Raw genomic sequence first — 22,071 nt, 5'->3', positions numbered from 1 at the left:
AGTCTCTCATATTTTTATTTACTTTCATTTCTTGCCCAATATCATACAGGTCATTTCAAATACAACAAACTGCCTGTTTCACAATTAACAAACTTTTTGTCAGATCATCATCAAGCTTCGATTTAAGATTCATAAAGATGGACAAAATCATCTGATTATATTTTTAGTTGAATTTTTTTATTTCTAAGCTCAAAAGCCAGAGAGGTTATATGTATTGTAACTTGACTGTCAAATTATTACACAATGAAAGTGTTAAGTCATTTCAGAAGTAAAATATTTAATATATTTCAAAACTTTTTGGCAATTCCTGACACTCAGATTTTCAAAGTGTGTAGTCTACATACTTGAAATAATCTGTCTTCACTGGTAAAGCCGCATGCAAGGGTATGCATAGTATATGAGAGAATCCAGAATGTTATTTTCTTTGTTGTATTGTATGATAGAACATAAATTCTGTTTCCCTATTTTCCCACCAGGTTCAGTTAGAGCGCGCAGTGAGGGAGAACCCGGCCAAGCTGGAGATGGAGGTCGGAGAGGGTGGATCCAACTTCAGCGTCGGTCAACGCCAACTCATCTGTCTTGCCAGAGCTATTCTAAAGAAAAACCGTATTCTCATTCTAGATGAAGCTACTGCAAATGTTGACCCGAGGTCAGTGTCGCCCTTCTGTGGTTGAGTGATGTAATTTGGTCTATCGATAGCCTGATTGTCTGTTGGAGAAGAATAAAATAAAAGTATCTTTGCTTCTATGGTTGTTTCAAAATTATAAATCAAGTGTATTAGAAAAAATATAATGTTCAATAATCGTTACCTTGTCATATGCTTGCTCCGTGAATTGCATTATACATATAAATCAGCATAAATAAGTGACAATTAATACTATTTAATTGTGGAAAGAAAGTTATTTCCTATTTATGCTTAACTTCCATTGTATCAGAGCTTTTATTCTAAACAAAATTAAATTCATATAATGTCTGCCTTTGAACAGTTATTACATCAGAATTCAAGTTGAAAGGGTTTGAAATCAAATTTGAAATCAAATTGATATAAAAAGGATTTGACATTGATATGGAAAACTGAAATTTTGGCAAAATAAATGTTCGTAAATGAAATGGAATTCAAGAATAGGGAGTTTTAATTGGATTGAAAATGGAAGAGAAGAAAGATTGATTTGATTGTTATGAGACTCTAACAAATGCTTATTGATTTTCTTACTTTGATTACATTTTAGAACTGATTCTTTGATTCAAGAAACTATCAGGACAAAGTTCAAGAATTGCACTGTTCTTACCATCGCTCATCGCCTTCATACCATCATGGATTCAGATAGAATAATGGTTAGTATTTGATTACGATATGGAACATTTATATAGAGTTGTTGTGGCTTAGTGGATAAGTCTCTTGGCTTTGAATCACAAGGTCCATGGTTTGAATCACTCCGTAGCACTTGTGCCATTTGGCGGTCCTTTGTCTACAATTGCCACTCTCCACCCAGATGTAGTAAATGGGTACCCGGTTTTTTAAGAAATTCCTTGAAATACTAAAGTGCCTTATTGGCTGTTATGCTAAAGCTGGGTTAATAATATGTGGTGCTTAGAAACACAAGCATTGAGTGCCATACATGTATAAATGTTGCATATTATTATTACCATCATATTTATTTGACAGGGGGAAATGCATTAAGGAGTTTACTTTTTTTAATCTGGTGAATTTGCTATTTTGTTAAAGAAGAATATATGAAAACCTTTGAGAAAACATGTTAAAAACTGGATGTTGTTGCAATTCATAATAAATTTTGCTTTGGTAATTTTGTGAGAAAGAGAAGTACAAATGATGAATTCAAGCTATAAATTAATAGAGACATAAAACAAGATAGAGAGAGAGAGGGTATAGAGAGAGGATAGGAAGGGATTTGAGAGAGGGAGAGAGCTAGTGATAAATGGCTCTTTGAAAAGAAAGACAGAAATCACAAAGAGATTGTTGGAAAAGAAAGAATGACGGGTGAGGGAAAAAATAAATTGTAATATGATGTATGAAATGTTGTAATGGAGTGACTTATATGGAAGATTAAGTAAACATGTCTTGATGATCGCTGTACATGTATATTTCTTGAACAAAGTAATGTAACTGTCAGTTTCAGCTGTAAGAAACTAAACTTATCACATAGTCCATGCCCATAACACTAAATTGTACATCAAAATGAATTTAAATTTGTAAAGTATCGTCAAAATCAAATTCCTGGAAGAATTCCTCTTCATTTGTTTATGAGTGATAAGTAGGTTATGTACAATCTTACAAAATTGAAAATTGTTTTGATCAAATACAGGTTTTGGATGCAGGGGAACTGGTAGAGTTTGATGAACCGTACATACTACTACAGAATCCTAACAGTACTTTCAGCAAGCTTGTAGATCAGACAGGGAAGACAGAAGCGGCCAAGCTTGGCAGAATCGCCCTTGAGCACTACAATGCAATGTAAGCATGTATTTGTATCTTCTTGGTCTAGAGGTCGAAGGTCTAATTAAACCGTTTGGTCTGACCTTTTTTAAAATCGAGCTTTTCTTATCTGCCCTCATTTCTAAATATTGTTGTTAGGTTTTAAAGCACATGGAATATACATATACATGTATATTTAATTGCACCCTTTTTCATAATTTCAGTTTTGTTTCTGTATGCTAGGCACGATAAAGTTCTTTTGAATGTTTACATGGGTATGAAAAATGTTGCTTTTTGTATAGTTATCATGCTGTTACTTATGATTGTCAACTAGCCTGATGTATAATATGAAGTTTGATTTATAAATCCTCTATTATTTCTTTTCCTTTTAACAGTGCCTCAGAGAAAACCTCTAAAGTGGATCCCAAGGTATGTGTGTAATAACATGTGGTCGTTGTATCAAGTGGTGCTATGCAAGGCAATGCATGTCCAAAAATCAATCTCAAGTTGGACAACGAATTGAGATACTGTTATTAATCACTGATCCCATCTGGTTTATGCAATCAATTCACTGTAGTTAAAGTTGATCTTTCTATTGTAAATTTTGCTGTTTTTACTGACAATCGATTGGCAAGTTTCTCGTAACAGCCTTGAGAATTTATTCGAGTGGACTAGACCATTCAAGGTTGCATGTCATTGAAAAACTGCACATTTTCAACATCTCCCTGAATCATACATTGATTTCTCTGTATCACCACCATCTTTGTCCGTTTAAGTGAATATTAACTTAGTTACTATCGATAGGATGCATAGTTTGTAAGAAAGAATAAGAAGGAAAGGGAGATAGATTAAAATGCATTAAAATGCAATTATATTGATGATAATAATTATGATAATGAACGACATATATTGTACAGGACATATTGCTCACATAACAGACTATGTGATGATAACCTGACGATAATGATAAAGAATGTCATGAAAAATTACTAAATTAACAAAGATTGAATATAGAGTTGGTTTGATCGGTTGTCTCGCGAAGCGGTTGAAACTGCAGAAGATTTCACGACGTTTCGTTGGCTGCTGCTCAACTTTGTCAAGTGATGGAGACTTCGGTGCGAGGGCGAAGGTTATAGCGGGTATGCGGACGTCGGAGGGATCCGGCCGAGAGTGTGGGCGGTTGCCGTACGTCGGTGTGTGTGTTGATTTGCGGACGTGGGTGACGGCTCGGTGTTGGTGCTGTCGACAGTGGTTGTTGCCGGTCGGCTGAGGGCGTGTTTTTGTTGTGTCGTCTGATGCAGCGCATCCATGATTCGGCGATTTCGAAGCCTACGTCTCGATTGAGTGTGTTGGCATGGAGTCGAATCTGGATGGCTTCCTTCACACGTCTGGTATGCCAGTGTTGTGCAGAGTCAATGCATCTGACGCCAGACCAATCGGGTTGGTGTTGTTGATCCCATGCATGCTCTGCTACCGCCGAGAGTATGGTGTTCCGCTGCCTGACGTCTCTCTGATGTTCAGTTAGCCTCTCCTTTACTGGTCTTCCTGTCTCTCCGATGTATGAGAAGTTGCAGTCCTTGCATGGTATCTGGTAAACAACACCGTCTTTCCTGTTGGTTGGTACTGGGTCTTTGGCTCTGACGAGTTGGTTCCTAAGAGTGGTGTCCGATTTGAAGACAGTGCGGATGTTGTGTTTCTCCAGTCGTCGTCGCAGCTGGTGAGCTATGGTGGAGACGTAGGGTAGGACTATTGTTGAAGTGAACTGCTTCTCCTCTAGGATGATCCGCTTCTTAGGTTTGCGTGACTTCTTGATGAAAGCCTTGGGGTAACCATTCAGAGTTAGTGCCGACTGAAGATGGCGCTGTTCTGGTGACAAATCCGATGGTTGAGTGACGATTCTATTGGCTCTGTCGTAGAGGCATTTGATTAAACCGCGTTTTACAGCGTGTGGGTGGTGGGAGTCATAGCGTAGATACTGGTCTGTGTGAGTGGGTTTCCTGTAGACAGTTGTCTTGAGGGTGCCATCTGTCTGTCTGTGTACCTCTGTGTCCAAGAAGGCTAACGATCCGTTGGTTTCATGTTCGGCGGTAAACCTGATGGTGGTTTCCCTTCGATTCATGAAGTCCAAGAGATCCTTAGATCTGTGCTTGTTGACGATGATAAAGGTGTCGTCGACATAACGTTTCCAGATCTTAGGCTCGAGTTTCGGCGGGCAGTCGTTGAGGGCAGTATTCTCAAAAGCTTCCATATACATGTTGGCGATGACGGCTGATACGGGGCTGCCCATGGCGGCGCCCTCTGTCTGTTCGTAGAACTTGCCGTTGTATAGGAAGTAAGTAGACTTCAGGACAAATTCTAGAAGAGTGCTTATTTCTTCTGGAGTCAGACTGGTCCTTGAGGCGAGCTGGTTGTCTGCTGTGAGGCGCTCTCGGGCGACTCTGCATGCTCCTTCAATCGGGACGTTCGTGAATAAAGACTCCACATCGAAAGAGATCATTGCGTCATCATCTTCTATGGATTGTGTGGCGACAAAGTCGGCGAAGTCTGTGGAATTCCGGACGGTGTGAGGTGAATCCCCGGTGAGAGGAGTGAGGATGTTGGCTAAGAACTTGGACAATTCATAGGCGAAAGAGCCGATGCAGGATACGATGGGGCGTAGCGGGACGGCTGGTTTGTGTATTTTGGGCAAACCGTAGATCCTTGGTGGTTGTTTACGTTTGGGTCGGAGCTTTTGGTAGGTGTTTTCTTCTAGGCTTCCTTTCTTCTTAAGTCCCGATAGTAAAGTTGTTAATTTCCTTACTAGGGAGTCAGTAGGGTCCTTCTTGATTTCTCTGTATGGGCCAGTAGAGAGGAGGTTGTCCATCTTGTCTCTGTAAGTGGTGGTGTCTAGAATCACAGCTGCTCTTCCTTTGTCGGCGGGTAAGATCATAATGGTTGAATCTTCCTTCAAAGACTTGAGAGCTGCCTCCATATCCTTGGTGATGTTGGATTTAGGTGGTTTAGCTTGTTCTAAGACAGTGCCGATATCCTTGCGTAGTGATTCTCTGTCTTCTGGTGTCAATTTGCTGATGTTTGACTCTACTCTGGCAACGATTTCTGCTGCTGGTATCCTCTTGGGAACAGTGGCAAAGGTCATGCCTCTGCTGAGCAGAGTCTTCTCGGTGTTGGAGAGGTTCCTGGAAGACATGTTGATCACCCAGTTGTTGTTGGTGGTGTTCCTCTTTGTCTTGGAAGCAGGTTCGAGTAATTCGCTGAACTTCCGCTGTTGCCTCTCTTTGCATTTGCAATCTTTAATTTTCTTCGCACCGAAGTCTCCATCACTTGACAAAGTTGAGCAGCAGCCAACGAAACGTCGTGAAATCTTCTGCAGTTTCAACCGCTTCGCGAGACAACCGATCAAACCAACTCTATTGAATTCTCCGCGATGACGAACATCTTCAAAATTAAAGATTGAATAATTACTTCAGTGAATTACAGGTGCATGTCAGTACTTTACTTTCCCCCAAATCTTGTTTCTTTTTTACTTCAGGATGCTGTGTGTGACTTCTTGTTCATCACCCTGAAGAAATCCGACGAGGGATTTGGATTTTCTCTGAAAGGGGAATATGGTCCTGTGCAAACACCGATTACAGTGTCAGAGGTCATGAAAGGAACACCGGCTGGAGAGGATGGTGGACTCAAGGTGAATGGGTGTAATAAAGAGAGAGAGAGAGAGAGATGGAGATGGAGATGGAGGGGGGAAGGAGAAATGGAGAGAGAGAGAGAGAGAGATTTGGATTTTCTCTGAAAGGGGATATGGTCCTTTAATTTACTCCTATCACAGTGTCAGAGGCCATGAAAGGAGCAATAAAAGGGGGAAGTGCTTGAAAGAATATACATTAATGTCTTTATTTCAGGAATATGTACAATTAAAGACTAATGAGCTGATGAAGATCAGAAAATTTACTGCAAAATGCCCTTCCATTTTTAGTGTGGTCCCACATGTTGTTTTCTCTGCTAGCTACAGCAGGAAAATCATGTGGTGACGAAATGAATGTATGATTCCGAGCAAGCCTGGATTATTGTAATTAAAGTTTGTTGTTCTAAGTAAGCATTTTGACAGTGATACCATGCGGATTGCTTCCAACCATTTCCTATTCAAATTAGATTACTATACCGAAATTGAACCTTGCTTTAACCCCCTAAATAAATATGTGGACTGTTATGGCCCAGTGGATTAGTCTTCCAAATTTGATACAGAGGGTTGTGGGTTCGAATCCCAGCCATAGCGTAATTTCCTTCAGCAAGAAATTTATCCACATTGTGCTGCACTTGACCCAGGTGAGGTGAATGGGTACCCTGCAGGATTAATTCCTTGAATGCATGAGCGCTGAAAGGCAGCTGAAGCTTAAGCTGGGGTAATAATAAAAATAGCGCGCCTCGGATAAGAATATTTCTAGATAGACGGCGCTATATAAATGCCTATTCTTATTATTATTATAATTATTATGAAAAAAAACCTTCACAACTATTCTTATCAATTTTTTAATGGTAAATTACACACCCCCTTCCAATACTAGCCTGGCGACGAGGTGCTTTCTCTGAACGGGATAAGCCGACGAGAAATAACACCGGAGAACATCACTGATGCCTTCAAAGCAGATGTAACGGACATGATGATCATCGTCAGACGGATGCCCCCTCAGCCTTCCATCTCCCCCGATGCCATCACATTGACAAGCAGTGATGATTCAAAGCATTACTCCAACGGTGCCCCTGGGGTAAGTCTATTCTTCTTCCTTCTTCCCACTTTATTATTGGTACATGTACATTCTCTTTCACCCCATATAGTTCTTATTATTATCCTTATTTTGAAGTATCCCTCATTCATTTTCTCACACCTCCCTTCATTCCTGTAGATGTATCACAAGGAGTTAAGTGTGACTCAAGAGCCATGCTTAAATGCAACACTGACATGTTATCAAGTGTATAACACTGATGACTATTCAGCATTGCAGGCCTGAGCATGATCTTGAGGGATTTAAAAAATAATAATTTTAAAATGTCATAATATTTTGTCTTCAAGACAATGCCTTTTAAATTACAGCGTTGCTAATTAGAGAATTTCTTTTGAGCATCAAGACTTTTCGAATATTCAGAAGTTTGTCATTTTATAACTGATCTAATATAACTTTTTTTCTGTTTGCTATATACTTTTGTCTTAATATGTCTCTTTTCATAAAAATTAGTCCTTTGGCTCTCTGATACTTCAATTAAATTTTACCAAAATATTGAAAAGAATTCATCGAACACGTAGCAAAGTTTCATACCATTTTCCAAGGTTTCAAAATTTTTTCTCATGCTATTGTGTGCATATCATAGTATTGTGTGTTTTTCCTTTTAAATTAGATGTGTTATGACTTCATTTTCACCAAAAACTTTAGATATTTGAAAGCTGTTTACGATGATGATATTTCAACAACACAAGGGAATGTTCCTTTTGAATTGTTTGTTATATTGTTGTATTTCATGTTTTTCAGAACATTTTACATTATATGTCTTCTTATGCAACATCTCCATGATCATGGCCCTGTGACACAAAGCTTAGCAATGGATCACAGAAGAAATTATTACGATTGATTACATGTACTTTGACAACTGTATACAACCAATCATTCAAATCAGTCTTAAGATCAATTGCTAACCTTTGTGTTACCAGGCCCAGGAGAGTGTTTCATGGATCATGTAGTCAGTGATTTTTCACTGACAACTTTACTCTCAGCCAATCAGGTGCAAGGGTTAACATATTTACACTGAAAATCACTGACAAAATGCCTTGTGAAACACTCCCTGGGTGGGCAAGCAGGTAGGATTGCATCACAATTCTTCTCTCTTGTTCATAAATGTTGAGTGCATTGTTCTTGTGATCTTTCCACTTTTCTAGACGTCATATGACATGAGATCAGACTTCTTTAGTCATGATGAAGATTATCATGATGATGATGATGATCAAGGTAAAAATCCTGTGGACCATCTGCTGACAAGTCCTCTTCTTCATTCCCCCCCCCCCAAAAAAAAAGTGCCACTATAATGATATACAGATATTGACTGCTCAAGAAGGCAATAGTAAAAAGTATTCCCTCAAAGTGATCTTGAGACTATAGCCATTCCTGAGGTCAAAGATCAAGGGTAAATAGGAGGTCCATAGTCTCAGGATTGTTGAGGGCAATAATGGATTTTGAAATTGCCTGAATAAAAGTGCAGTGATTATTTGTTTTATATACTGATTATTTTTGATGCAGGCTAATAGTAAAATATATTACACTGCTTAAATCATGTCAATCGGATATGTGATACACAACAATTATATCCCACCATACATCTTCAGTTAAAAAGAAACCATGATTATATTGATGTGTCAGTATTACACATTTTAATCATTTTCATCAAAAAGAGGCTGGAAAGAATGAATTTAGGTCAGGGATTGGACTTGTCAGCTGATAGTTCAAAGGCACTTGCATGCTCATTGGCACAGAAATACATCATGCAGCAAACTCTCTCATGCTGATGCTATACATTGTGAACACTGTAGACCAAGGTCTAGTGGACATGGGCTATTAATCCATTGAATATAGAATTATCAAATTCCCATAGACTTTGTACAGGGACCTAGCGGTTCCTGTAGGCAATGTGGGTGATGTTCTCAATGCTTGGGTCATGATGCTGTACTTATTTGTTTTATTGGATTTGTGCAAGCAATGGGTTGCATTGATGCTACATGTACTTTTGCTACATCCATTGTTCGTTAAAATGTGCAGTAAGTGCATTATTAAGCTGTGAAAAGATGATTGTGATTTAGCAGTGTCCATATTAGCTAAACTAAACCAGGCATACAACCGATTGCAAAACTATGTGCTACCAATCATGGTTTCCAAGTGAGGTTATCAGTCGGTCTATATCCCACTTTGTCTAATGCCCATTCGTCTCATCCCACATATTCTCTTGATTGCATTCTCAACATGCTTTTTACGCAATTATTTGGTATCATTGCGAGATAAAGCATTAACCTTTTGGTCTAATTCACATTTGAGTTGTGCTTAGTTTGATTGGTACCCACTTGGCCTAATGGCGCTCAGTCAGTCGGTTAGACCAACTGGTAATAGCCCAAGTGGTCATAAAACAAAAATGGAGAAAAACTGCCAAGACAAAGTAGCAATTAATCAATAATTTGATTAAATGACAGGTTGTTTATCTCAATTTATAAGACCTATCAACGATTGATCCAAGTATCAAATTGTATATAAGATCAAAATTGGTTAAACCAAAATGTTATCATATCGGCAATAGGCAAAAGTGGGATAAGCCAAATATTGGCTTAAATGATCTTGGAACTAGACCTGCTGCTGGGTGGATCATAACGCTGTCTGTAAGTTCCAAACAATTTTACAAGCGACTGGTGAATCTTTCCTTGCGCTAAATCAGATTCACAATGATTTGTATTCTCATATAATCTTATTGAATTCCATTCTGCAGATTGAAATTCTCGTTAACAAAAGCAGTTAATGAAAAGTTTGTTATTTGTCAAGATTTGACAAGAATCATATAACGTTCACATTCATTACATGTTTTTTGGAAGCAGGGAAATGTTGGGATCTGATTTAGCACAAGAAATTGTCTTCAGTTGTTAGTAAAATCACTCGTAACTTGCGAACAGCTTTATGACATGGCTCCCTGTTGAAACTGCCGGCCATAAATGATTGTTTCTCTCTTGAAAATAAATGGGAAAATTGGTCTGTTACTATCACAAAACTTGCTGGTCAATTACTCCATGTTCAAATCCAAGCATTTCACAGTCGTGCGTTCACTCTGCGCCCTTTTTTAACATCACTCCTGTGCATTAATCCTGAAAGATTAGTCATAAGATTAGTATACTGAACACCCATCATGTCCCCTATCCCAAGTGCTTACAAACCTCGTTTTTATCAAGCTTCATAATTTTCCAGGCACTGAGAATTAATCCTTTTCCTTCCCTGTCATTTGGATTCCTCTTTCAGTCCAGTAATTTCGTGAATTTGTCCATTCTCACTCCTGCCATGTACAATCCCAAGAAAAAGTTATCGACCCGCAAGTTGAAAAGTAGGCCTCTCTGTATTGAACAGTTGTGGTGTGTGTATTGTGAAATGGTCGGATTGCAGTTTGTTTCACAGCTGTGCTATAGCTAGTCCTTAAAGGAGAATGAAACTCTTGGAGCAAGTTAGCTTTTGTGAAAGCAGAAGAATCAAAGAATAAGATCAACAACAGTTTGAGTAAAATAGGACTAGCAATAGAAGAGTTATGAGCATTTGAATGTCGAGATCACTAATGCTATGGAGATCCTCCCATTGGCAATGCAACCAAGATCTATGATGTCACAGATGAACAACTCTCCCCTTTTGGACACTGAAAATATACCCCGAAACATCTCGTTTTGCTCATTCTAATCATATGACAAACGATTCATCAATGATATAATGTTGTGAAATCTCTGTACTTGTCCTCTCATAAAGAGAACACCTCACCTTGTGATAGACTCTATAAAAGTGAGAATATAAGTGAAATAAGTACTAAAGTAATGAGGGAGTTGTACGTGTGTGACATCACAGATCTTGGTCGCATTGCCAATTGGAGGATCTACATGGCACTAGTGATCTCAATATTCAAATGCTCATAACTTTCTTATTATTCATTCAATCTTCCTCAAACTTTCAACAATATGTTTCTTTGATTTTTCTCTTTGATATGGATTCAGCTAGTTTCAAGGGTTTCATTCTCCTTTAAAAGAAATATTTTAACTCTTGCTCTTTTTGTTGCTGGATCATGCTTAAATACATTTTCATGTATCACTTTCTTTATCTTATTTGAGCACAACATATGCAATGAACACAAAGCATATTTGATAATATTCAGTGTCATGTGGGACACAAATTTTCCTTTGCCACTAAACTTTGCAGATGTGTGCCTTGTAATAGAACGTTTCTGAGGTATAAATCAGTGAGGGCAATAGTATGAAGTACATGTACATGTACATGCAGGAGCTACAGTGCATTTGAAGAGTTCTAACAAGCCCGATGCATAGTGGAGCTCGTTTGGACTATTTCAAATGTAGTTTGAGTGGTTGATATTACTAATGCCTGAGCTAAATGATTTTTATGATTTTTTTCCCTTTTTTAAGTTAGTTTCCTGGATCCTTGTTATTTCATAAACCTTCCTCATCTCAAAACTATAATATGTCAAATATATATAAAGGCAAAATTAAATGCCTCGCCACGAGTGCGCATTAAAGATAAATACCAATTGTGGTAACGATCTCAAAATGAGTTCAAACAGAATCTAACACCCAAGTGTTTGTATGTATAAACCAAAAAACATTGCCAAATGGCTCTGGAAAAAAATGTGTTGTTGCGAAGAAATTAGCAAAATAAGCGCAGAATTCCATAATATGTCTGGTATTTTTCCGAACAATATTAAGTGACTGTCCCACATATGCCTTTTTGTGTTAGTGATCATCAGAATTATCGGTTTTCGGCTAAGATTTTGTGATTTCACAAAGATAAGTTGATTTCAATGTACCAGAACTAGATCTATGATAATATGGTTGCATTTAACCTTGATTTTAAAGACTTTCTCATGAAATAATTGTTTGCTGCAACTACTTTCTTTTATTTTTTAAAGTAACCATTGTTATAGTATCTGCTCCATCCATCAATAATATTGTTTTCATTACACCATTCTGCTGTCACAAAAAATTGCTTTCTTTATTCTTCATCAACATCTCTCATGCTCTCAGATTATAGACATAATGCCTCTGATCACCTTTTCTCTGCATATTACCAACTTTTTATTGCAATATTTCATGCCAGACATGCTTCCTGATATAGTGTCTTAAAAATCTATTGTGCAGTAGGACCTAGATATTGTGGAGAAATTTGATTTCAAATATGCAAAAGTGTAGCAAAGTATATGTAGCATGGTTGAAATGGTATTAGTTTGCAATTGTTTTCTTCAGCTTCCTGGCACATGCCTGATCTTCTTGCATTTGGCCCTGTCTGACAAAGAAGTATGATCAATCTGATCAGTCGTAACTATGGAAAGCCAACAACACCCCAATCTATGATGCCGTTTCAAATGTTGACTGTTTATTACAAGTTTTCATGCATTGTCATTGTTTTGGGCTATATTAAGTGCACGACCCTTGTTCACTACAAAGGGATGAGCACGTGTATGGAAAAAGAATTATGGCATTGCCAGCCTTCCATTGTTGGGATCAATGGGATTAATCACAATCATTTGTGAGACAGGGCCTGGAGTGGATCGGTAAATAATTATATATATATATATATATTATATATAATATGGACATGCTGCTCATTGCTGTGTTAATTGAAATGTGGACATTGATATTGCCATATTTTAAATGGATCATGAGTTAAATCAGGGCTCGACATTAGCAGTGGCCCGGGGCAAACAAAAACGAGAATCAGGTCACCAAAATTCTGTAAAAGCCAACACTTGGTGGCCCGGTTGGGCTACCAAAGTTAATTGTAATATTTTTCCATTGTTTTAGGGCCACTAAATTTGCTTTGCGGGCCACAAAAATATCAAATTAATGATTTTGGTGTGTCCGATTGGGCCACCAAGAAAAAAAAGTTAGTGTGGAAGCCTTGCTTACATAATGGTTAACTATGATTAAAATGATTGATATTCAGTATTGCTCAGGTAAACTTGTTTTTGTCACTCTAGCTGTATGCCCGTAGAGGTGCTTTTTTGCAAGGAGTAACTGAACATTAGCTTGCTTTCATTACAAGCTTTTATATTTTCTTTTCTCTATGATTTCTCAATGGTGCCAAATGTATACCCTTAGTATCAGGGATGTTACAAGGTTATTTTGATGTCCGGGGGGGGGGGGGGGGCGAGATATTAGAGATAATCTGAAGAGTGTACTTTAAATTGATGGTAGCATTTTTAGAAAATGATTTTAAAAAAATTGTTGTATTGTGTATCAAGTAATAAAGAAGAAGTCACTTGCATAGCAGACTGAAGGGGTATTTTCAGTTGCTTTTCACCATGCAAAAATACAATGAGATTGTAATTTTTACAGGTTTTTCATGTTTATTGGGGGGGGGGGGGGAGGGTGCGGGGGCTGCTACCCTCCAGCCCCCGTGTTCATGGTCCCTGTATACTAGGCAGTCCAGTAGCATAATATATTATATCAAAATAATATATGAATGACCTATCAAACACATGCATGAAATATTTCACATTCAAGATCTGAGCAGTTTTCAATAGGCTAGATTAGAGATCTTCATTTATCTGCTTTGAATTATAATCCTATGTCAACAATTTTCAAGCAATAAAGTAGGCTACATTAGAATATTTTGCCAATTACATAGTTTTATTGGATTTAGATTATATATGCCAACAATAGATCTTTGAGCAATTCAAATGGGCTGGATTTTAGAAAAAAAATATTTATGTTATATTTTGCTATTTTCATATATGGAATCATTTGTCAACAATAGATTTTGAGCAGTTTCATTGGACTAGATTAGAAATCGCTTTTTAATGTTTTATTTTGGTAATTACATAGGCCTATTGAATCATATGTCAATATATTTCTATGCAATTTTGATGGGCCAGATGAAAAAAATCCTTATATTTATGTTATATTTTGCTAATTACTTATTGAATGGTATGCCAACAATTATGTTTTGAAAGCAACTTCAATGGGCTTGATTAGAAATAATTATCTCTGCAATATATTTTGCTCATAAATTTCATATTGGAATCTATATGTCAACAATGGCTTTTAAGCAATTCCAATGTGGCACACCATTATTTATATCCTATTTTGCTAATTAAATTTTGATTCTTTATTAAAACAATGTATTTAAACCAATTTTATGGGCAAGATAAAATAAAATCACTTTTCATATTTACTTTGTGAATTACATTTTGAATCTTTATGCTAACAATTCAATTAAAAAAAAGTATTGTTTCATATTAAATCCTCAATTATTGTGCACATGAACAATACTAATGTACAAATAATAAAAAAAAAAACTCATATTAAATCTTCAATTATTGTGCACATGAACAATACTAATGTACAAATGTATATGATGTCACAATATTTGTTTGTTTGTTTGTTTGTTTTATTTTTATTTCTGCGTTCACAATACATTATCATAAATATTTGCATTGTTTGTAATATACAAAATAATTCATAATGCATACAATATAAACATAATACATAATTTGAAGGGAAAAAATGGTGTGGGCCATACATGTATATTCAGAGGCCTTTTGATTCAAAATTTATCCAAAAATGTCAAAAGTTTGATTTTGCTTCGCAGTTGTTCAGTGGATAAGCTGAAATAGATGGACTGGCAATGGAATATAGCATTCCATTTCTTTATGCTTTATTGGTTTTGAATACTACTTTAGCTATAATACGTTGTCCTTTATTTAAACACACATTAATTAATGCCCAATTAATGGAACAACTTATAGAATAAAATACAGTCATAAGATACATTTCCTTGCTAAACTTTTTGTTATGAAAGCAGTACAGAGCCTCCTGAACACGGCTATGTCTAAAGCTGCCCATCTGTCGTCGTCATCCAAGACTGCCAGTAGAGGGCCAGGAGGTTTCTTGAAACGAGCTTTGCATCGTCCTTTTAAAGGTTATCGCTCGGATGGAAGTCTGTCGCAAGAGGAAACAGCTTCATTGCTTTCCGGGTGATGATCCGATCGACTCAAATTTTAAGAATGATATAGCTTGTAGTTGTAAGGTTATTTTATGAAAGAAAGAACTTCAGTAAAGCTCATGCTGATATGGTAAAACATGGGCAAGTTCTCTAAATCCTGTATGTTTTTTGTGCTACATGTAATTTAAAATAAGATTATTATTCTGAAGTTTTATGTTTCAAGAGTATTCCTGTAGTACAGGACTCCAAACTTGTTCATTTTTTTTAGTTTGGAGCGGAAAAATCTGAATGACCTCTCTAAGCATTTGAAACAATATGATTTTCCTTTCTTTGATAAAATGAGTTTTTTTTTAATTTTAATTTTTACATTGCACCTGGTGTGTAATGCTGTTTTCCTGTTTTGATCAAATTGTCCATATATTCAGGGTTATTGTAAAACATGCGAATGTAATTTGTGATGTTCGTCCCTCCCTGCAGTGTAATAGACTTGTAGGATATTTGTGTAAATTGCATCAATTTTGATCATTTCTAATGTCCAAGTCAAAACTATTGGTGCCATTGCAATATCACATTTGGCTGTATTATTTGTTATCCCATATGATAAATAATTGCATGGTGTGGATTGTGTGTGAGTGTGAGGGTGTTTGGTGTGAGTGTGGGGGGGGGGGGGTGGGTGAAGTGCATATATGCAACAGAGAGCAAACATCCACTAGTGTGATATGGATGGATGTTGCACAGGATTTTAGGTGACGATATGTGCAATACACAGCCACTACAATGAGTGTAATGGAGGTCTATTTCCAGTATCCCTTTGTAACTTATGACTTTATTTCGTTTATTTGTACAGCAATTGACATCTCGGACAGAGCCAGACTCCTTGAATAACAACCAAGCGGTCTTCACCCAATCGGACGAGGGAATCGGATTTACACGCAGCCAGGAGGTAGCAAATAACAATCTCGATGGCATTGAATTGAGCCCTCTTGGACAAGAGACGGAACAACCCTCAGGAGAGAAGATGCCTCAGCTGTTGGTGTAGATGTCACAGCTTGAACTGTGCGAAGTTTGCAAGGAGCTCCAGATAAAACTCATTCAAGGAAGTGGGGATGGTGCACACATTGCTTAATAGCGATGGGAATCACAAGAATTATTGTGAAGGATTTGGAGGCTGTCCCAGATATGGTGCTTTACACCTCTGAAAAGGAGAAATCTTTCATCCTGTTATATGTTTATGAATTACTCAAGTCATGCTTCCAGAAAAGACTCTCGTATACCAAATCTTTAAGAGCCTTTTTATGCATTCATTTTATGCATGAATATTCTGTGACTTTCCTTTTTACTTTAATATATGTCATTTGTATTGTACATACGGAATCATGTATGTATATCGTCCATCTTTAGATGTATTGCATCGGGCTTTGACATTGTGACTTAAGTCGTTGTGCAAGACAAATTAATTGGTATTGCTTTATAGGGAGTGAACATTGCTTTTATGTAAAGTACATGTATGTGGTAGCCTTTGGCTAGAGTGCTCCATAGGACATAGGGGAAACCTTCTGTCCTCAGTGGTGGCATTCATCTCTCTTATTAGAGTGAGACGATGGTGATGCGCGCTATCCTACTCTAGAAGGATAATCTCTTGGGCACTTTGTGCAGATGTAGGTGGTTGGCGCAGAGGCACAGGCCGCCCTTACCTTCTCTTCTGGACTTCTTGTCCACCAGCAGAACACTTCTTGCATATTCTGAGGAGCATTTCATGGCAGTGGTTGTTAGATGTTTTGTCCAACAAAGTCCATTGTATTCAACCATTACCATAGTAACAGTGTTTTCTCAGCCAATCAAATCCAAGGATAGTTGTCAGATCTGATAACTTGATGATAAATATTGATGAAGTGCTGCCTAAAATGGTCATAGTCGCAATTGAATCAAATTTTGGGGTATTATACGTTTTGTTAAACCAATGAGTGGTAAAAAGCTCCAAGATACAAGTCAGTATTATTTATATGATGCAATAATGATTAATATTTTTGTACTGACAGTATAGTAGCCACAGTATAGTACCCTTAATGCTTCCAAAAGTTAGTGCTTCCACCATTGAATAAAATATATTCAGGTTTACTTAAGTGACTGTCATCAATGTACTGCAGATTGTGATTTTTTAATGAATAGAACAATATGTACATGTATGTACATAAGTGTAAAATATTTATTGTACTTTGGGCAAAAGCAGAGAAAAGGTGGTCTTTATTCTCATTTTATAATACATCTTCTATTGTTAATGGAAATATTGATTTAAAAGAAATATATGAGAAGTGTTTGAGAAAAGGCTTTTTATCAAATGCGAATGCTAAAACATGTGATTATTTATGTACTGCATATACATGTATTTCTGTACTTAAGAATGATTGAGCTTTCTCTATAGTTATAGTGTGCTATCGAGCAATCAAGTTGATTACATATTGGTCACACACCTGTTGCCAACTTTGGTATTATGCTAAGTATTTCACTTGATAGAAGTTATATGCAGTCATATCTAGTTGAGTAGAAATATATTACCACATTTTAATTTTTCTTTATCATGCATTAATAAAGCAACAGCATAAACAGCATAACTCCTTGATTAAAATATCAGACTTAACTTGTCTCTCTTGATCAAAATAGCAAGTTTTCAGTTGTATTGTGGTTTTCACTCTGGAAGGATAACAGGATAATGTGTTTTGGTAATGTTTTTTTGATAATGGTAACTTGAGTTAATCTTCATTTTGAAATTGACATCCGTGTGTACAAACTCAATACTGTACTCTACATTCCACAACATCATGTACATTCCAAATATAAATCTCTTCCCTCATTTTAATATCCAAACTTTACACAAGGTCTCACACGCATATATTAATTTGTATCAGGTCCTTTTGGACTGTATGGAATACTTCCATATGTTCAAGACCCATATATCTACATGTATGTTGTTAAACCATCGCTATGCCTCGAGAAAATGTGGTTGTATATCCAAACATACTTACAAGTATTGTACATTCTACTTAATCATTTTATGAGTATTGTGTTAACTAGGTCACATGTCATAGATTTTAACTATTAGACTTTTTCAAAATGTGGTAAACACCTGTCCTTTAAAGGTAGGAAAAAAACGATAATATATGAATGACCTATCAAACACATGCATGAAATATTTCACATTCAAGATCTGAGCAGTTTTCAATAGGCTAGATTAGAGATCTTCATTATTTGCTTTGAATTATAATCATATGTCAACAACAGATTTCAAGCAATTTAAGTGGGCTACATTAGAAATTATTGTTTGTTATATTTTGCTAGTTACATAGAAATTTGTATTGGATTTGGATTATATGCTAACAATAGATTTTGAGCAGTTCAAATGGGCTGGATTGAAAAATATATTTATGTAATTTCATTTGAATCATTTGTCAAAAATAGATTTTTAACAGTTTCTATGGGCTAGATTAGAAATCGCTTTTTTAATGTTTTATTTTGGTAATTACATAGGCCTATTGAATCATATGTTAATATATTTAACGCAATTTTGATGGGCCAGATATTGTTATTACCTCATTTTAATCTGCAAACTTTACACAAGGTCTCACAAGCATATATTAATTTGTATCAGGTCCTTTTGGACTGTATGAAATACTTCCATATGTTCAAGATCCATACATCTACATGTATGTTGTTAAACCATCGCTATGCCTCGAGAAAATGTGGTTGTATATCCAAACATACTTACATGTATTGTACATTCTACTTAATCATTTTATGAATGTTATGTTAATTAGGTCACATGTCATAGATTTTTACTATTGGAATTTTTCAAAATGTAGTAAACACCCGTCCTTTAAAGGTAGGAAAAAACGTTGGAATAGGATCTACTTGATGTGATAGTGATTGTAATTATTATTGAGTATAGGGCAATTCCATAAAAGAATTAACCTTTTTGTACATCTGACCCCCATTTTCTCAATTGATACTTCACTTAATAAACTGACCTAGTCATGATCATCTGAGAGCATCACAGACTGTCATAAGAACCAGATATCAGAGACAAAAATTTCATGAAGCTCCCACATACATGGGGTCGGATGTACATAGTTTATGGAATTGCCCTATAAGTGTTCTATTTTGAATGTAGTATTGTTTTGTAATGTTCATTGTATTTTATATCACTTTATATGTAGAACTTGATTTGAGACATAAATCAGTAAAATTGGACATGCATTATTTGTTGTTGCAAGGTTTACAAAAGATGATGAAACCAAAGTATATTTTGGTGCTATTTTAATTAAAACCAAAGGTAAATATTATATACCAAAAATAAAATATAGAATATGCAGTAGCTTAGCAATGACCAAAGAATGAAGACAATAAAGAAAGAAGAAACTGTGGCGTATTGTACTTATTGACGATGGGGTTATTACAGGAAACTTGTAATCAATCAATCCCAACTCTGCTGTATTATAATGTACAACAGAAATTTGCAATCAAATATTAATACTGTCTTGCAACCCCCCCCCCTTCTTGATCTGTAACAAATGTCTGATGATACTTTTGGTGCTGTAAGAATTTCAAAACAAATGTAAATATCATATGCCAGAATGGAATATCCAGGAACTGAGTAAAGACCAAAGAGTGAAGAAGAAATAAAAAAAAAGAAAGGATAAAGGAAAGGATGATATTTTGTGAATTTTTAAAGAGGACCATTATGGTCTAGTTTGTGCATTGGTGATGAATTTTGCCTTTTTCATTCTTCTAGATTTACTTTCATGCTGATCTAAATATTTAGTTTCACTCAATGTTTAACGCAAATTTATTATTGCTTTTTAATTTACATTCTAGTTTGAAAGCAATAATAATTTTGTGTATTGGCTGTATAGGGAAATAATATGCATGAGCTTGCCTAGTCAATAATTTGTGTGCTTCATTCTTTTGAAATCTGATTACAATTTGATAATCTTTTTTTCAGAATAATGATACTTCGCCAGTTTCTTATTCTATAGAGTACTGAAGTGTGATGTCATAATTTTTCCCTTTTTGCATGTCAGTTTTTTGGATACCATATTTTGGAAGAGCATGATGAAATATCTCCACAACCCAAATTTGGTGGGAATTGGTCCATGGAGCCCCAAGATATGACATCATGAATACAATTAGCCCCATCGAAGACAATGTATTTTTGTCCTGGTTCTGCGACAATTAGAACCAGGCCAATAATACACTGTCTTTAATGGGACTGTTTATGTATCCATGGGGTCATATCTAATGCCCCCATGGACCTATTCCCACCAACTCGTGGTAGTTGGGGGTTTTGGTCATGATCTACCAAATATGGTATTAAAATCTACCAAATATGGTATGAAAACTGCTGAAACGCAAAAAAAAAAAAGTTTTTTGGTGATGTCATCATTTCGACACTCTATTTCTATTTTTTATTCTTTTTACACTTTTGAAATGTTATAATGATTTTTTTAAAGGAAATATATGTACTTAAAGAGGTCACAAGGCATTATATGATGTGTTTAATATATATATTTATATTCAACTTAATGGGAGATTATGCCTTGGAAATTTGTGTGTGTTTTGATGCTATTTAGCTGTTACTAGCTTCGTATTGCTGTACTGTATTTGGGACCGTTTTCAAGGAATATAACTATATTATGTTAGGGGATTATGAGTGAACTAATTTTGTATCTTGTTTTTTAATCTCATTTTTGGTTTCATATTTCATTGAGGATTTTAATACCCTTTTTGCATATTAGGGAACATTGTCATAAAACATAACAATGAGAATATATTTTTATGCAAAAAAAAATTAAACTTCACTTTGACAGATCCAGTCAATCATGAGAATTTATTGAATTGTTCCATCAAAGAACTTACTTTTTGGGATGATATTTTGATTATGCCAATGTATCATAAATTCCACATTTTATTGTAAGTTTTTTGGAAATTTTACATTGCTATAAATACATGAATGTACTAAATGAAATCAATAAATATTATTATATATATATAAAGTTTGATTTTATGTAAAGTGAACATTTCTTTTAAAAATTCAATCGAGATCGTAATGATTGTTGTAATATGATGATGAAAGGAATGTTTGGCCTCAATTATAAAATCTGTGATGTATCATGAGTGAGATAAATGTAGTCCAGTTTGCTGTGTAGGCCTAAATTATATAGATTGACAAGTTACAATGATAACTGAGAGAGAGAGGGGGGGGGGGAGAAGATGGAAGAAAAAATAAATAACAAGTGGAACGCCTCTTGCAGTCTCGCCTGCATTACGTGATTTAATATAGCAGCAGTGCTAACTTTGAAAACTACTATAAAATAATCATTCACAAAAACACCATTCATATAATGACATAATACCACGTTCATTGACCATAGATGACATTTGAACGGTGACTTAAAGGGGAATCCAGCCTTGGCCATAAAATGTTGTGTTGGGAAGGAGAAAAATAATTTAAACAGAATGGTGAAAGTTTGAAAGAAATCGGACAAGCAATAAGAAAGTTATAGCTGCTTTAAAATTGAGATCACTAATAGTATGTAGATTTCAAATTGGCAACTGGGTAAGTAAATTATGACAAGGGGCATGGACAACTTTCCCATAGGCCATGTACTTTATTATCAGGGATTTGTGGTTTTCTCCTAAGTACCCATTCCCCTGGGGCAGTAATCTAAATATAATCCAGGTAGTATATTGTTTTATGTCCTCATGAAAGAAAAATATAACTTGAAATAAAACCTTTGGAAAAATTGACATTTTAGCCATAATATGTATTGGAGTACATGGAAGAGTAGTCCTTGCCTTACATCACTATGACATCCCATATGCGGCCAATTTGAAGTCTCCATGGGTATAGTGATTACC

At 35.9% G+C, this 22,071-nt stretch overlaps 1 protein-coding gene across 1 annotated transcript in view; it reads left to right on the top strand.

Annotated features, from left to right (window-relative positions):
• LOC129277821 (ATP-binding cassette sub-family C member 4-like) overlaps positions 1–16,099 on the top strand; it is a 54,715-nt gene extending 38,616 nt beyond the window's left edge. Inside the window, exons 26-34 of the mRNA XM_064110732.1 lie at positions 477–649; positions 1,230–1,335; positions 2,325–2,473; positions 2,830–2,863; positions 5,964–6,116; positions 6,994–7,194; positions 8,358–8,427; positions 15,019–15,190; positions 16,007–16,099. Of these exons, the coding sequence (XP_063966802.1) occupies positions 477–649; positions 1,230–1,335; positions 2,325–2,473; positions 2,830–2,863; positions 5,964–6,116; positions 6,994–7,194; positions 8,358–8,427; positions 15,019–15,190; positions 16,007–16,013 (1,065 nt within the window). The 3' untranslated portion in view covers positions 16,014–16,099. The remainder of the gene's footprint in view (positions 1–476; positions 650–1,229; positions 1,336–2,324; positions 2,474–2,829; positions 2,864–5,963; positions 6,117–6,993; positions 7,195–8,357; positions 8,428–15,018; positions 15,191–16,006) is intronic.
• The last annotated feature ends 5,972 nt before the right edge of the window (positions 16,100–22,071 follow it).

Source organism: Lytechinus pictus, chromosome 15 (genome assembly GCF_037042905.1).
Source record: "Lytechinus pictus isolate F3 Inbred chromosome 15, Lp3.0, whole genome shotgun sequence".
Taxonomy (NCBI): Eukaryota; Metazoa; Echinodermata; class Echinoidea; order Temnopleuroida; family Toxopneustidae; genus Lytechinus; species Lytechinus pictus.
Note: the sequence above shows the minus strand (reverse complement) of the source record. Positions and strands in the feature narration are given on the sequence as shown.